Source organism: Hippopotamus amphibius, chromosome 12 (assembly GCF_030028045.1).
Source record: "Hippopotamus amphibius kiboko isolate mHipAmp2 chromosome 12, mHipAmp2.hap2, whole genome shotgun sequence".
NCBI classification, from domain to species: Eukaryota; Metazoa; Chordata; class Mammalia; order Artiodactyla; family Hippopotamidae; genus Hippopotamus; species Hippopotamus amphibius.
In genome coordinates, this window is record NC_080197.1 from 62380564 (window position 1) to 62397055 (window position 16492).

Consider the following 16492-nt stretch of genomic DNA (forward strand, 5'->3'; position numbering starts at 1 on the left):
TGTGCTTTTGTTTCTTTCTTCTCTTTACTCTTTCTTTTAAGATCAATGAAGAGTGATAAATCCACATAGTTCAGGAAACTTATACATTACGAAACCTTCCTTCGTGGCTAGTAGACTCATTTTTTTGGAATAATGTGTAGTTATTTCTGTTCTTTACTTTGCATCACAGGATTCTGGGAATTGCAGCAGTGAGAAGATAATTAATGTAGGAGTTACATTGAAAAATATCTGGGTGATTGATTTTTAAGAATGTTCACGTATAAATGATCCCAAATTTTCAGGGAAAATTGTTGTATGTTTTAGCATTCTTCATAATATCACTAATTCAAAGACCCTCCTCTCACTTCCATTCTTTTTTGTTTTTCATTTATACCTCCTAACGTACTTATAACTCTAAATTAGAATTTCAGCACTGTGTGTTCTACCATGTTGAAAGTCTTACAGTGCTTTATAAAGAAAATCTATTTTAATCGGAATTATTCTCTAACACCACATATTTATATGATTTTATAATTTAATTTCTGTATTCTTTTTTTCTAGGTCACAAATGGGTACTTTTCATGGGGCAGTGGTTTAGCTACCTTATCCAACATAAATATTCGAATTCCAACAGGTAAGAACCATTTGTTAGTCAAATTTGTAATTAACTATCATAAACGTGGTTTTCCAAGATAACTGAGCCTAACCAAAGGAGAGAAAGACTTTTTCAAGACAAACATTGCTGATAGTTATTTATTTGCATCATGGAACTCATGAACCCCTGTATCACTGTGAGAATGACTGGGAATTATAAGACCTGCTTTTCACTACAGAGTGGACCTTTGGACAAGTTATTTATCATCCAAATGAATTGCTTTTAGTTTATTTGCTGATTTGTGGCATTTAAATAATGGAGTAGTTAATTTCTCATTTTTTTGAAGAGAGAATTTAAAGAAAAGGTGTATAAGAAAATAGTTTTCTTTACTTGAGGAAGTCTGATGAAGTTTTCAAGATATTAAGACTCAAATACCCAATATTTTTATTTAAAATGTCTAGATAATTGAATAGAAATATTTTTTAAAGTTTATTTTTATTATTTATTTATTTATTTATTTTGGTTGCTCCAGGTCTTAGTTGTGGCACACGGGATCTTTGTTGGGGGCGTGCGGACTTCTTTTTTACCGGGGCGGCGGGGGGGAGTTGCATTGGGTCTTCCTTGCTGCAAGTGGGCTTTCTCTAGTTTTGGTGAGTGCGTGCCACTCTTCATTTTGGTACGCGGGCCTTTTATTTTGGTGGCTTCTCTTGTTGCGGGTCATGGGCTTTAGGTGTGCAGGCTTCAGTAGTTGCAGCACAAGGGCTCAGTATTTGTGGCTCGTGGGCTTAGTTGCTCCACGGCATGTGGGATCTTCCTGGACCAGGGATTGAACCCATGTCCCCTGCATTGGCAGGCAGATTCTTAACCACTGTGCCACCAGGTAAGTCCCTAGAAATATTTTTTTGACTTGGCCTCATGGTCAATAGCTTGGGATTTTTCTATTATACATGCAAATCAAAGTATTTTAAGAACAGCCCCCAAATCTCTTTAAGCTCAAATATCTGTTTTAGTCAGAATTGCCATTTGCTCCTGAATGAATTGAATAATAAACATAACACTAATGTAGATGATTTAGGCAAGTATTTCACCTCTCTTTACTAGTGCCAGTTATCTCATAGTTTTAAAAATAATACATCAAGACTATACATTTTAAATTTTCCTCTATTTTCCACAAAAGTTATGTATGAGGGAAGGGAGCTGTTTAGAATATTTTATTGCTGGAGACCAAATCGGGGCCACTGATTTTGAAACATCAGCCTTTTCTAAGTGTATTTTGATTTTACTTTACTAAGTGAATTCCATCTCATCCTGTTATTATCTTTTGTTTCTTTTCTCTAGGTCAGTTAACCATGATTGTGGGCCAAGTGGGATGTGGGAAGTCCTCTCTTCTCCTTGCCATCCTCGGTGAGATGCAGACACTGGAAGGAAAAGTTCACTGGAGCAAGTATGTGTATTTTTATTTGATTTCCATTGCTCTGTCATACATCTGATGATCTCCCAAGGGAAGAAATTAGAGCAGTAGATTCCCATGTTATGAGCCTGAGAACCCCTCAGAAATAAGCACAGCTTAATTTAAAAAAAAAAACTCAAATTAATGGAAACTTTAAATGTTATAAATTAAAAATTATAAAACAATTTATTATAGAGGTTTATCATAGTATAAACTTGTATATTGCTTTTTTAAATAAGATTAGAATTGTAAAGATAGATTTTGAAAGTTATATATGTAACACTCAAAGAAATGCAACTTAAAAATTCATCCTATAATCAAAGAACATATGGAAAATTTGCATTAAGCTTACATGCGCACAGAACCTTAGTGATCCAGTGTTCAGGGGAGAAATATCAAATAATCTTTTCCAAACTCTTCATAAGGGGCTAAGATAGCCATTTCTCTTCACATCCAACTTGAAGTGTCTAGTTAGGGATATGGCTGGGTCAGACTAGTGCATTGTACAACCCCAAAGACATGGTGATTCTTCTGCATATTTGAATGGTTGTTTTGGGTTCTTCAGAGCACATCATAGTAATAAAGTGACTCAGAACCATAATATTATATAATTGTGTAATAAAGAATAAATCATATTTATTTAATTTGATCTACCTAGTAGACCCCTCCTCCCATAGGCAGTTTATGGAGAAATTCATTACAGTTTATCTAAGATATTGGATTGTAGACTGATGGTTCTCAACCATGTGTAACTTCGCCCCCAGGGACATTGGGAAATGTCTGGAGACATTTTTGGTTGTCATACTAGGGAATTGGGCTGCTACTGATCTAGTTAGTAGAGGCCCGGAAATGCTACTAAACATCCTACAATGTACAGGACAGCACCCCCGCCCCTCCAACAAGGAATTTTCTGGCTCCAAATGTCAGTTGTGCTGGGGAAACCTTGCCCTAGACCTACACATGTCCTTTAATATCATTTAGTTCTTATCACTGTAAGTTCCATTATGGCTTAGTCTACTGTTTACATACACAGACATCTCTTAAGAATGAGCAGAAACTATTTACAGGCATTTTTAGAGTAGATTCTATTTTAAACTCCAATTAAGAGACGGAAATGCTTGAACGTGAAATTTGATCTGGAAACAGCAGAACTCTAAATCCTATTTTGGGTATCCTTGGTGAAAGAAGGAGGCTGAGAAATGTTGAGGGTACAGATTATTCCTGTTGGAATAGTAGCCATGAAACTGCGTATCCAGCAGAGAGCTTGGTAATAACTGCTCCCTGCAGTTTGCCTCATGATGGGTCCCTGCTGATCATTAAGGTCAGATGCTAGGTGATGTGTGCTCTGCCACCATCACCTTCCATCTTGGATGGATGCAGGTTTTGAGGAGCAGGTTTTACTGGATTAAATGATATTGTGTGACAGGTAAGGCCATAATGAAGTTATTTGGGTTTTGTTTTTACCTTGTGTCACTAGCATTAAAACAGAGAGAAAGAATGAGAGAACATGACAGGAAAAGCTTGAGATTTTATTTTCATATCTCTAGAATATTCTTATAATCTAGTCTTCTCTAGTATTACTTAAGATTAGCTCCCCTTGAGCCAAAGTGACTCCCAGTATTATCACTGATAATCACTGTCATTTTGTTAGTGGATAAATAAATGATATGGGAATTGGGAAAGTATTTTAGGCAGTCTATTTATTTACTGAGTCTCTAAGCAAGATATATACATATCTTAAGCAAATTTATACCATTTATATCCTATCTCATTTCATAAAGGTTGTGAATTATTTTGTTTAATATAACATACTATAATAAAGCTTGAAAAATAATGCTATCAAGAAAGAAAATAAGGTTTAAATAATAACCTGAGCAATTAATAGGTAGAAATGCATGCATTGGCGTCTTCCATATTTACAACACGTGAGCTCCAAATTCCACTCAGAGCTTCATGGAAGCTAGTCAAAGAGGAAAACAAGAGATAAAAACACACATATATTTAATAAGGGTTAAGTTTGGGTTTGTTTTGTTTTTTCTAAGAAATAAGAAGGAAATATCTACCATGGATCCTAATTAAAAAAAAAAAGCTAGGAGGATATATCTTAAAGTCAGAGCCAATAAAATGAAGATGTGAGAAAGGATTTAAGAAAATTCTAAGTATTTCAAAAATTGCTGTAATTTAAAAATCCTCTCTTTATGGATACTTGCCTTAATAATAATAAAATACAATAATCCCATCTCTTCATGGCAGAAAGGACTAAAATTTTCTTCAAAAAATATTTGGGTTGGCCCTGAAACACACATAGATTAAAAAGTAACCCCCAAAGAGATTGGATAAGCTAACACAAGTTCTATTTTTCTTTATTTATGAGAACTACTTAATTTTTTTCCATGATATCCTTAATATCTGATAAAACATATTTTCAAGTCAGAAATGTTCAGAGGATACTGACCTTTTTAAAAGAGTTATTTGCAATGACTTTTCATCCTGAAAAAAAAAAGAAAGCTTGTGCCTAGTCCAATAAGGAAAGGCATATAAATGTTATTAGAATAAAGCTAATTTAGAAATTATTAATATTGATAGGTTGATGGTGTGTAAATGCTAAGAAGTACTTTACCTCAGTAGACTGACTTGTTTGCTAATTTTTAAAGCTGAAAACAAAATAAAGCAAAACAATCAACTAAATGTTATGGTAAAGCACCAATAACTGTCCTTCTTTCATCACTGCATTTATAAATGTGTCCTCTTAGATGGTAGCACCAACGTCCTCTAAAATACTCTGTCTATTGCAGCAAGAAATATTTACTTTGGGTGGGAGAGAAGGCACTGTTGCTCATCCAGGATAGACCTACAGGGGTAGAACTTGGAACACAAAGACATTTATATAGATCCCTCCTTGGCAATTGCTACCTTTGATGTATTTTGACATGTAGTAGCCCCAGAAGAGAAAGGAGAGAGAGGATGAGGGAGGGACAGAAAAATTCTCCAAACTTGTCAGAATGCCAGGGTTTTTGCTCCTGCATTTGGGTATGCTCTGTATTTGTTGAAAGCAAATGTTCTGCCTGACTGAAGTTGTCCTTTCCTAGTTATCATGATAAATAATAATTCCTACTGATATCTTAGGAACTAGAACTAAATAATACTCTTTACCTGATGGACGGTTCCGATGAGGAAGTCCAGAATGTGTAATAATTGTGGTAATCATGAGACATATCCATCATTTATCTTTGGTTTCCCTTTCTTTTTTCTTCCATCTTACTCATGCCATCAACCATCCTACTGTCAGACCCCATCTGTCGTGATGTTCTGTTTTCTAATGTCTTGGTGTAATTGGCATTATAACAGTGGCTGGGTTAATCTAGGTCTGGAGAATTGAGGATTTACTCCTTTTCATGTGACTTTTCCTGGCATGAAGGGATATTGAGTCAGCTTTCCTGGATCAGACGTGACATAGCATGTTTGCATCCACATCAAGCTCCCCTTCTTCCAAATATTGTTCCTGATTTAAGCTTGCAAAAATCACTCTTTCCCATTCCATAAGGTACCAACCATGAACTTGGAAGTCGCTAGAACACCAAGTTTAACTTTTACTCTTGAAGGAAAATATACATAAAATCCTGCATGTGGAAGTGAAATTGGTTACCATTTTCCAGAAGGGGATTTTCCTTCTGACCTCTTCGCTTTCTCAGTTGCCTTCAGCACCATTCATTGCCACATTGTATGGTGGACGATGAGTTTATCGACATGGGACTGGTGATTTTCATGTAGTCAAATAAGATATGATGGTGGAATTCAGAGCTAACTCTATTTAGGAAGAGAAGAAAATAACCTTCCACAATTGAATTTGATGAAACATCTTGTTAAGTGAGAAGTTTGGAGAGATGGTCTCTAGAAGTTGAGTACATTACTCATGGAAAATGAAAGAGGAAAATTTTTTAATTTGTCCATGGGAAATGACTACCTACAAATGGGTCTATATCTACCTTTTCTTTCTTCCTCTGAAACTAGTATATGTTATTTAACTTTCACTCTTAAGGGAAAATATATCTAAATCCTGCAAGGGGAGGACTTCAGAAGCAAACAGCCTCCATATGCTGTTTTACCTTTTGCAGGCATTACGTGAATTAACGCTTCTTTCTGACAGAAGTCTTTAAATTCTTGCCATCCTCATTCCATGATCCTCCATTTAAAAAAAAACAAAGAGGTCTTGCCTATCTTATAAATAACTGGAGCATTTCTCTTTCTAAAAGAAGAATCTACCTACGCTAAACTTCCTTGTTCTCCTTCCTCTCAGCACAATGCAGTTTGGCTGAAGAGTTCTCACCATGACTACCTGAATGCTCAATTGTCACAATTTGTTGTCAATCTTGTTTAATTTCTCTATAGCTTTTGAAACTGTTCACCACGGATGACTCCTTGAAAGTAAATTCTTTCTTGGTTTCCATGACACTTTTAGTTAGTTATTTATTAAAAATATGTATTGCACACCAATAACATGCAAATCATTGTATTCATTGTTGGAAGAAAATAGCTAAACAAGGGAAGCCAGCCCCCTGTTTTCACGAAGCAGGGAAGGCCACAAGGAAGTAAGAAAATAGTTTCATAAGTACTTGGTTAAATTTTTGTAAATGTCAGGAAGAAAAAGTACAGGGTTTTCTAAGAACAAATAATAGGTGACCTGAGTTGAGTTTATGGGGTCAACAAGGTTTTTTTTTATGGGGGAGGCATACCTGAATGATACTTGAACTTGCGTGTTAAGAATAAGTCAAAACTAATGAGTTGAACAGGAAGGAGCTGCAATACAAGTGGATACGGAAAGATGAGGAAGAATATTCTGGTTTCCCTTCAGTCTTTTTGCAGTCTACTGTAGCGTCCCCTTCCTTTATTTATATCTTTGACTTCAGCTTACTCTCTAAGTACTAATGATACACCAGTGTACATTTCTGGCCAAGATCCTTCTTCTGAAAACCTAATAGCCCCTCCAAAAAATCTTACACAAGCTGCAAATTGAACACATTCAAACTGAACTCATATCTTTTATATCTCTCATATTTCCAAAACCTGCTTCTCCCCCTGCATCTTGGAATTGTGGTTGAGTTCTCACCCCCTGAAATCAATTGGTGAGTGCCCAAGTAAGAGCTCAAAGATTCAACCTAGATTCTTCTCTCTCTCCATCACCTGCAGAATCCAACCAATCATTTTTCTTGTCTGTCCCTACGTTTTTGTGTCTTTTTATTTTCCTAGTTCAGGTACTTATTGCATATGTGAACTACTCACTGTGATAACTCCCTCACCTTTCTTCAGACTGTTGTAAGATTTACCTTTTGACATGAAAACCTAATTACTTTCCTTTTTCTTATAATTCTTTTCTTGAATGGCCAAAGCACAGAAGAAATATCCTGGACACTTTTGCATAAAAAAGGTCTTTCATGATGTGGTCCCTGTCTAACTTCTTAAATCCATATCCTGCCATTCCACCCACCCTTTCCACTGTGCTCCAGTAACGTTGGACTGCAGGTCATTCTCAAATACACACACCTCCTCTGTAATGCTCTTTCCCAGATTGGTGGCCTCCCTGTTTTTTATGGTGTCAACTCTAATGTTATATCTTTGACAAAATCTTCTCTTATTCTCCCAAGTGGACTGAAGTGTACCTTCTCTTCCAGTCCCTCTGCACATTGTTCAAATAAGTAATGTGGGCTGGTCTCCTTACTTGACTGAGATACCCTCAAGCCAAAGCATGTTGTCTTTTGCATTTCATCTGCTTCACATCTAACCCAGCCCCGGGATCTTTCCATTTCTATTTGTAGACACACAGGACTCTCTCTCTCTCCATCTCCATCTCCATCTCTGTTATCTTTCTAATCTCAGGCCACAGCCCCTTTCAGCTACCACTCTCTTACCTTCTTTTTGTAGATAAAAAGGTCTTTTCAGGGACTTCCCTGGTGGCCCAGTGGGTAATATTCTGCACTCCCAATGCAGGGGCCCCGGGGTTCGATCCCTGGTCGGGGTACTAGATTTCACATGCAACTACAAAAGATCCACATGCCACAACTAAGAGTCCGCATGCCACAACTAAAGATCCCATGTGCCACAACTAAGACCCGGTGCAGCCAAAATAAATAAATAATTAAATATTTTTTTAAAATAAATAAATGCATTCCCTCCAGTTCCTTTTATTCTCCTCTTGCCTCAGTCTACTGCAGTCCCGTGTCTACCTCTGCCACTCTACTGAAACCATTCTTACCCAACCCATCAGTGCCATCCTAGTTATTACATTCACTGGGCACTTTTTTTTTTAAGCTCTTTATTGGAATACAATTGCTTTACACTCTTGTACCAGCTTTTGAGGTACACCAAAGTGAATCAGCTGTATTTATACATATATCCCCATATCCCTTCCCTCCCGCGACTCCCTCCCACACTCCCTTGTCCTGGCCCTCTAAGGCATCACCCAGCATCGAATTGATCTCCCTGTGTTATGCAGCAGCTTCCCCGTAGCCGTCTATTTTACACTTGGTAGTGGAAATATGTCTATGCTGCTCTCTCAGTTCGTCTCACTGGGCACTTTTTGATCATTATCTTGTTTGACCTCCTGTCTACTTGACATTGTTGCCCATACCTCTCTTCTTCAAAAGGTCTCCTTGCTTAACTTCCAGTGAAACTCACAGTCAGGTTTACCTCTTAGAACTTCTGCCTGCTTCTCTCGATCCCTTCTGCAGATGTCTCTTCCTTGGCCATTTGTTAAATAGTGATGTTTTTCAAGGTTCCTTCTTGGTCCCCTTCTTTTCTGCCTCTATGTATACTTGCTGGGCAGTCACATAGCTTCCCATGATTTTAGTTTCCTCTCTCTACTCCTGCTCCTTTGTTCACTTTGTTGAAATAAGCTAGAACCGTTGAAGTCATTTCTTGGCTTTTCACTAGTAAAGGAAAGAATCCAAAGTCCTTGGGATATTATGAGGGAAAGCCACCCCAGAGTCTATATTTGTTTACCAGAACCTTCTCCTGACCTTCAGATTCTGCTTCCTGGCCACGGTCATTCTGACATCCCTTAGGTACCTCAAACTGAACGTGTCTGAGTCTGAATTTGATAGCTTCCCCCACCATATGCATTTCCTCATCTGTGCCCCCGTCTATCACTCCTTCCTCCCCTATATCCCTTCGCATCTTGTCAATCACACAATCCTAGGTATCTCTGAACCTGTCCACTTCTCTTTGTTCACTCACCACCAACCAAAGTCAGGGCACTGCCTTCGCATCTCCAGTATCTGACAACCTCCATGGGTCTCTGTATTACCTCCCGTCTTGCTCCCTCCAATTTATTTGTTATTTTCTGCAACTGGAGTGATATTTCTAATCTGAACCTGTATCTCTTTCTTGTTTACATCTTTTTAGTGGTTTTCTGTTGCTCTGTGGAAAAGCTCAAACTCTGTAAAGTGGTTTATGAGCTCCTTCATGATCTGGCTGTTCACTGCTTTTTTAAAAATTCATACTTTTCTTCTCTCACCATTGACACTCACATTTCAGCCATGGTTACTTTATATCAGCTCCTTGTATGACCAGGATGCTTTAAGGTCATCCAATATGTATTTTATTTGGTCTGAAATATTCTTCACATTTTCTCCATCTAATCCACTCTTACATAACCCTCTGGCATCAGCTCCTCTGTTTACCGTGATTTGCCAAAGGTGGATTGGGTGTCCTTCATCTGTGCTCTGAGAACACCTTTTGCTTCACCTATCATAGTGTTTATTCCCTTGTCACACTCCCACAGAACAGAAAGCAACATGAAAGAAGGAATGAGTTTCCTTTGTTAGCTGTATCTCTAGTATTTTGGCACTAGGAGGTGATCAATAAGTATTTTTCAATTAATATTAAATACATATAGTTGGATTTAATCAATAGTAATTGAAAAAAAATTGGTGACTTCCAAATTCATATCACCAGTTTGGGTTGACATTTTCAAGTGTCTGATGGGCATTTCCACCTGGATGGCCAATAGGAAAATTAATTCATTAATTTCTGCCACATACCTGCTCTTCCTCATCTGTTGTCTCTCTTCCTCAGATTGACTAAGACCATTGAATTAATTTATTGGCTTTTTAATCACTAGTAAAATAAAATAAAATCCAGTTTTTTGGCATCTAAAGCATATTGTGTGGAAAATATCACGGCAAATTGTGCATTTCATTATTTTTATGAGCAACTTAAATCAGAGAATAATAATAGTCAGGGAATTTTTAGTCTGAGATTGTTTTTCCCTGCCTCTGTTAACCATCTTGAGATGTCATTAGAAATGTGTAGTTGTGAAAAATCTTATCATTAGAAACTCTAAGCCAGATATCACTAGGTAATATACTTTGGTAAATTTTCTCCACATAAGCATATGATGCTTTCCAAAGTGATATAGGATCTATTTTTGGAGTTCTTGTAGACTTTATTTTTTTTTAAATTTTATTTATTTATTTATTTTTTTTGGGGGGGTACACCAAGTTCAATCATCTGTTTTTATACACATATCCCCGTATTCTCTCCCTCCCTCGAGTCCCCCCCACCCTCCCTGTCCCAGTCCTCTAAGGCATCTTCCATGCTCGAGTTGAACTCCCTTTGTTATACAACAACTTCCCACTGGCTATCTATTTTACAGCTGGTAGTATATATATGTCTGTGCTACTCTCTCGCTTCGTCTCAGTTTCCCCTTCACCCCCCGCCCCCTCCCAAACCTCGAGTTCTCCAGTCCATTCTCTGCATCTGCGTCCTTATTCTTGTCACTGAGTTCATCAGTACCATTTTTAGATTCCGTATATGTGAGTTAGCATACAATATTTGTCTTTCTCTTTCTGACTTACTTTGCTCTGTATGACAGACTCTAGGTCTATCCACCTCATGACATACAGCTCCATCTCATCCCTTTTTATAGCTGAGTAATATTCCATTGTATATATATGCCACATCTTCTTTATCCATTCATTTGTTGATGGGCATTTAGGTTGCTTCCATGTCCTGGCTATTGTAAATAGTGCTGCAATAAACATTATGGTACATGTTTCTTTTGGGATTATGGTTTTCTTTGAGTAGATGCCCAGTAGTGGGATTACTGGATCATATGGTAGCTCTATTTGTAGTTTTTTAAGGAACCTCCAAATTGTTTTCCATAATGGCTGTACCAACTTACATTCCCACCAACAGTGCAGGAGTGTTCCCTTTTCTCCACACCCTCCCCAACATTTGTTGTTTCCAGATTTTGTGATGATGGCCATTCTGATCGGTGTGAGGTGATACCTCATTGTGGCTTTGACTTGCATTTCTCTGATGATTAGTGATGCTGAGCATCTTTTCATGTGTTTGTTGGCCATCTGTATGTCTTCTTTGGAGAAATGTCTATTTAGGTCTTCTGCCCATTTGTGGATTGGGTTATTTGCTTTTTTGGTATTAAGCTTCATGAGCTGCTTGTATATTTTGGAGGTTAATCCTTTGTCCGTTGTTTCATAGGCAACTATTTTTTCCCATTCTGAGGGTTGCCTTTTAGTCTTGTTTATGGTTTCTTTCCCTGTGCAAAAGCTTTTAAATTTCATGAGGTCCCATTTGTTTATTCTTGATTTTATTTCCATGATTCTAGGAGGTGGGTCAAAAAGGATCTTGCTTTGATGGATGTCATAGAGTGTTCTGTGTATGTTTTCCTCTAGGAGTTTTATAGTGTCTGGCCTTACATGTAGGTCTTTAATCCATTTGGAGTTTATTTTTGTGTATGGTGTTAGGAAGTGTTCTCATTTCATTCTTTTACATGTTGCTGTCCAATTTTCCCAGCACCACTTACTGAAGAGGCTGTCTTTTTTCCATTGTATATTCGTGCCTCCTTTGTCAAAGATAAGGTGTCCATATGTGTTTGGGCTTACTTCTGAGTTTTCTATTCTATTCTCTTGATCTTCCTTTCTATTTTTGTGCCAGTACCATACTGTCTTGATCACTATGGCCTTGTAGTATAGTTTGAAGTCAGAAAACCTGATTCCACCAATTCCATTTTTCCTTCTCAAGATTGCTTTGGCTATTTGGGGTCCTTTGCGTTTCCATACAAATCGTAAGATTTCTTGCTCTAGTTCTGTGAAAAATGCCATTGGTAATTTGATAGGGATTGCATTGAATCTGTAAATTGCTTTGGGTAGTACAGTCATTTTCACGATGTTGATTCTTCCAATCCAGGAACATGGTATGTCCCTCCATCTGTTTGTGTCGTCTTTGATTTCTTTCATCAATGTCTTAAAGTTTTCTGCATACAGATCTTTTGCCTCCTTAGGCAGGTTTATTCCTAGGTATTTTATTCTTTTTGTTGCAATGGTGAATGGGAGAGTTTCCTGAATTTCTCTTTCTGCTCTTCCGTTGTTAGTGTATAGGAATGCAAGAGATTTCTGTGCATTAATTTTGTATCCTGCTACTTTACTAAACTCATCAATTAGTGCTAGCAGTTTTCTAGTAGAGTCTTTAGGGTTTTCTATATATAATATCATGTCATCTGCAAAGAGTGACAATTTTACTTCTTCTTTTCCAATTTGGATTCCTTTTATTTCTTTTTCTTCTCGGATTGCTGTGGCTAAAACTTCCAAAACTATGTTGACTAATAATGGTGAGAGTGGACACCCTTGTCTTGTTCCTGTTCTTAGAGGGAATTCTTCCAGTTTCTCCCCATTGAGAATGATGTTGGCTTTTGGTTTCTCATATATGGCTTTTATTATGTTGAGGTAATTTCCTTCTATGCCCATTTTCTGGAGAGCTTTTATCATAAATGGATGTTGAACTTTGTCAAAAGCTTTTTCTGCATCTATTGAGATGATCATATGGTTTTTATCCTTCAATTTGTTGATATGATGTATCATGTTGTTTGATTTGCGTATATTGAAGAATCCTTGCATTCCAGGGATAAACCCCACTTGATCATGGTGTTTGATTTTTTTAATGTGCTGTTGGAGTCTGTTAGCTAGTATTTTGTTGAGGATTTTTGCATCTATATTCATCCGTGATATTGGTCTGTAATTTTCTTTTTTTGTTAGACTTTAATTATGCATGTGGTTTTTGAATTCAGATGTTTTAGAGTAATGGAGTTCAACTAAAGTATTAAAATTTAGAATAATAAAATAAATAGGTCCTTAGGTATTTTTTCCCCCATGATGCAGATACAGCTGAATTTAATTAGTCAAACACCTCATTTTACATAAATTATATAAATCTGTAATTAATTATACCCAAATATTGCTATGTGACCTATTGTGCATGTCCATCTTTCTTACCAGTTCTTTAAGGACCAGGTTGTGTCTAAACCCTTCAAGTTTAGAGTGTAAAAAGTATTTCTTTCTCTCATGCCTTAGGGTAACTAATAAGGAATTTTAAAGGTAGGGAGCGCTTGGAGATATCAAATTCTTTTATAGAATAGGAAACTATTCTGGAAAGATTACCTAAATTTACACAACTAGTTGGAGCAGAGTTGTGGCTAGAACATGGCCATTGTATGAACCCAAATTATGTATGAAGGAGAACAGTGCTGTTTCTCTTTTGGAAACTTACTAATAATTATTTCCTAGCTGATGAAGATGTAAAAGAAGACTATCATTATCTGGTTTGTCTTTGGGATTAAAACAAAAAGCCATTTGGGAAATGTAGCTATTTAATATGTTCAGTGTTTGTCTCTTACCTGATATGTACACTCATCCATTCTATATTTTTCATAATTAATGAACATTGTTTGCCATACTTGCAGTGTAAATGAATCTGAACCTTCTTTTGAAGCGACCAGAAGGTATTATTTCTATTTTAATCTGTGTTTAATAAGAAATAACTTCCTTCCTCAGACTTTACCTGATACTCCATCTCTTACTCCTAGTCATTTGATTCATTCTGATAATGTACAAACTGACTTGGTAAAATGTGCTACCATATTTCCAATCGCAGTAGTTCCCAACATTTGGAAGATGCTAAAAGAATTAATTTGCCAAACAAAATGGCCCATCGTGTCAACTGTTATCTTCTCCATGAGTCACATGGGTCTTAACTTTGGCTGAAACTCAAACTGTTCTTAGCAAACTGGATCTGGGATTTCATAAAATAAAAATGCAAGAATAAATGTGTATATTGTTTATGAGTTAAACTGTGATGGAATCTGCCTCTAAGCTAAAGATGGAGAACCAGTGCTTCATCCATTTAAAAAAAAAAAAAAAACACCCTTAAAGGACCCAGGGAAGAGGGGGAAGCAAACATGCCAGAGGTTGGGAACCACTGTTTTACAGCACAGATGGTTTTCTAAGAGACTACTAGCATACTATCTATTATCATGCCTTCTAAACTCCTAAGACATAATGTTTCAGGATGACCACTGAGTGTTTCTAACTACTTTTTTTCTTAACTTTATTCTCTTTTAACCTTAATTCCTTAATTAGTACTTATAAACCATAAACTAACTGTGGAAGTGTGGAAGTGTGAATTTTAAGCTGACCCCTTCCCCACACCAATCTCATCATCTTCTTTATCTTCAACTCACATGCATTTTCCTAATTATTACAAATTAAAATCTGATGTATAGTCATCTGGTAGAATTTGCAAGCCAAAAAAATGGGAGACAGTGAGGAGGCTATCATTTTTTAAAATAAACTATTTCAATATGTATTGAAATAATGTGGTTTTTAAACGTGTAGTTGTTTCATTATTGAAATGGACTCCTCAAGATTATTCTTTGCTTTGAAATATTTATGTTATCTATTACCTTAAAATATGTTCATGTGATTAAGCTACAAGCACATACTATAATCACAGTATCAATTCATGTCTTTTTTTAAGGTATTTATCTAAAATTCAGAGTTATGTAAAGTGCTTTTAATATAAAGTAAAATATCCGTGGCTATTAGAGAGAGTTAATTGTTATTTATCTTTAAATTATTTAAAAAATTGTAGTCATTTTAGAAAAGAAAATTCTAATTAATAATTCATACTTCAAAATACTTCTTTAGCATAGCAAAATCAAATTTGCACCTTGTGTGTTGTTTTAATTAAGTTCTAATCACTTTAATTTAGTGGAGTATTTAACCATTAATTAATGTTTGATGGTTGTTAAAAAATTTTCTCTTTTAGAAGTCCTCCATTTCTCTCTTTGAGCTATTTTACCAACTTTTATTTTTCTTCATTATACTAAAATACAGATACAGCCCAGCACCCTTGCAATAATTTTGGTGTTTTCTTTTTTCCATTTTCCAGTAGGAGCAGGTATTCTGTGGCTTATGCAGCCCAAAAGCCTTGGCTATTAAATGCTACAGTGGAAGAAAATATTACCTTTGGAAGTCCTTTCAACAAACAGAGGTAATTTTGAATGTATAAAATTTAGAACTCATTTTAAGCAACTATTTCTAATCCCTATGTTCATTCACAGTTTCTGGAGTCTTTTTTTCTTTTTTTAAAAAATTTTTATTGGAGTATGGTTGATTTACAATGCTGTGTTACTTTCAGGTGTACAGTAAAGTGAACCAGTTGTACATATACATATATCCACTCTTTTTTAGATTCTTTTCCTGTATAGGTTATTATAGAGTGTTGAGTAGAGTCCCTGGTGCTATACAGCAGGTTCTTATTAGTTACCTATTTTACATAGAGTAGTGTGTATATGTCAGTCCCAATCTCCCAATTTATCCCTCCCCTGCTTTTCCCCTGGTTCTGGCGTCTTTGTATTGGGACTTCCTTTCTTCTCTGTTTGCCCTGCTTCTGTCCTCATCACTAAGTCTATTAAGTCAACTCTTGTAATAGAAGCCTCATTGGAAGTTTCAGCCCATCCTGTACACTATTGAGCACAATTGTCCAATGAGTGTTTTATTTCAGTCCAAGACATTGAACTTGGGACTTAGTTTATGGACAGCATTTTGATAGTGATCTAAAAACTCAAAATAATTTCTCCCAAAGGTACAAAGCTGTCACAGATGCCTGTTCTCTTCAACCGGATATTGACTTACTACCGTTTGGAGACCAAACTGAAATTGGAGAGAGGGTGAGCTATGCCTAGTTTAATTAAACGATGAACATAAATCTAGAAAAGTATTCTGGTTGTCTTTAAACTTTCATGGAGCATAAGAAAACCTGAGAGCTCTGGAGTTTTGTGTTTTCCTAGTGACGAGTTCTAGAAATAGGAGCACAGGAGTTCTTAATGTCCCGCTCTCTTAATTTAAGTATTTGCTGAGTAACCAGCATACACTTCACATTTTGCTAGCTGCTTGAGAATTCTCAAGGGAAGCGAAGCAGTCCCCTGCCTCTGATCAAATGTGTTTTTACTTACTTGGAGTTTACTTTAAATTGGTTTGGAAACTGAGATTATTCCCGACAACTTCTCCCACTCTTGTCAACCTCTATTTATTCCTGTTAAAGAGTTCTTTCTTTGTGTAAACAGGTTTCACATTGGCGTCATACTATTCTACGACTAGTTGAAAAATATTTATACC

The 16492-nt window shown here is 36.4% G+C and overlaps 1 protein-coding gene across 1 annotated transcript in view; it reads left to right on the forward strand.

Annotated features, from left to right (window-relative positions):
• ABCC9 (ATP binding cassette subfamily C member 9) overlaps positions 1–16492 on the forward strand; it is a 142526-nt gene that overhangs the window by 60849 nt on the left and 65185 nt on the right. Inside the window, exons 17-21 of the mRNA XM_057702727.1 lie at positions 541–613; positions 1913–2018; positions 13777–13815; positions 15264–15365; positions 15960–16044. Coding sequence (XP_057558710.1) covers positions 541–613; positions 1913–2018; positions 13777–13815; positions 15264–15365; positions 15960–16044 — 405 coding nt within the window. The remainder of the gene's footprint in view (positions 1–540; positions 614–1912; positions 2019–13776; positions 13816–15263; positions 15366–15959; positions 16045–16492) is intronic.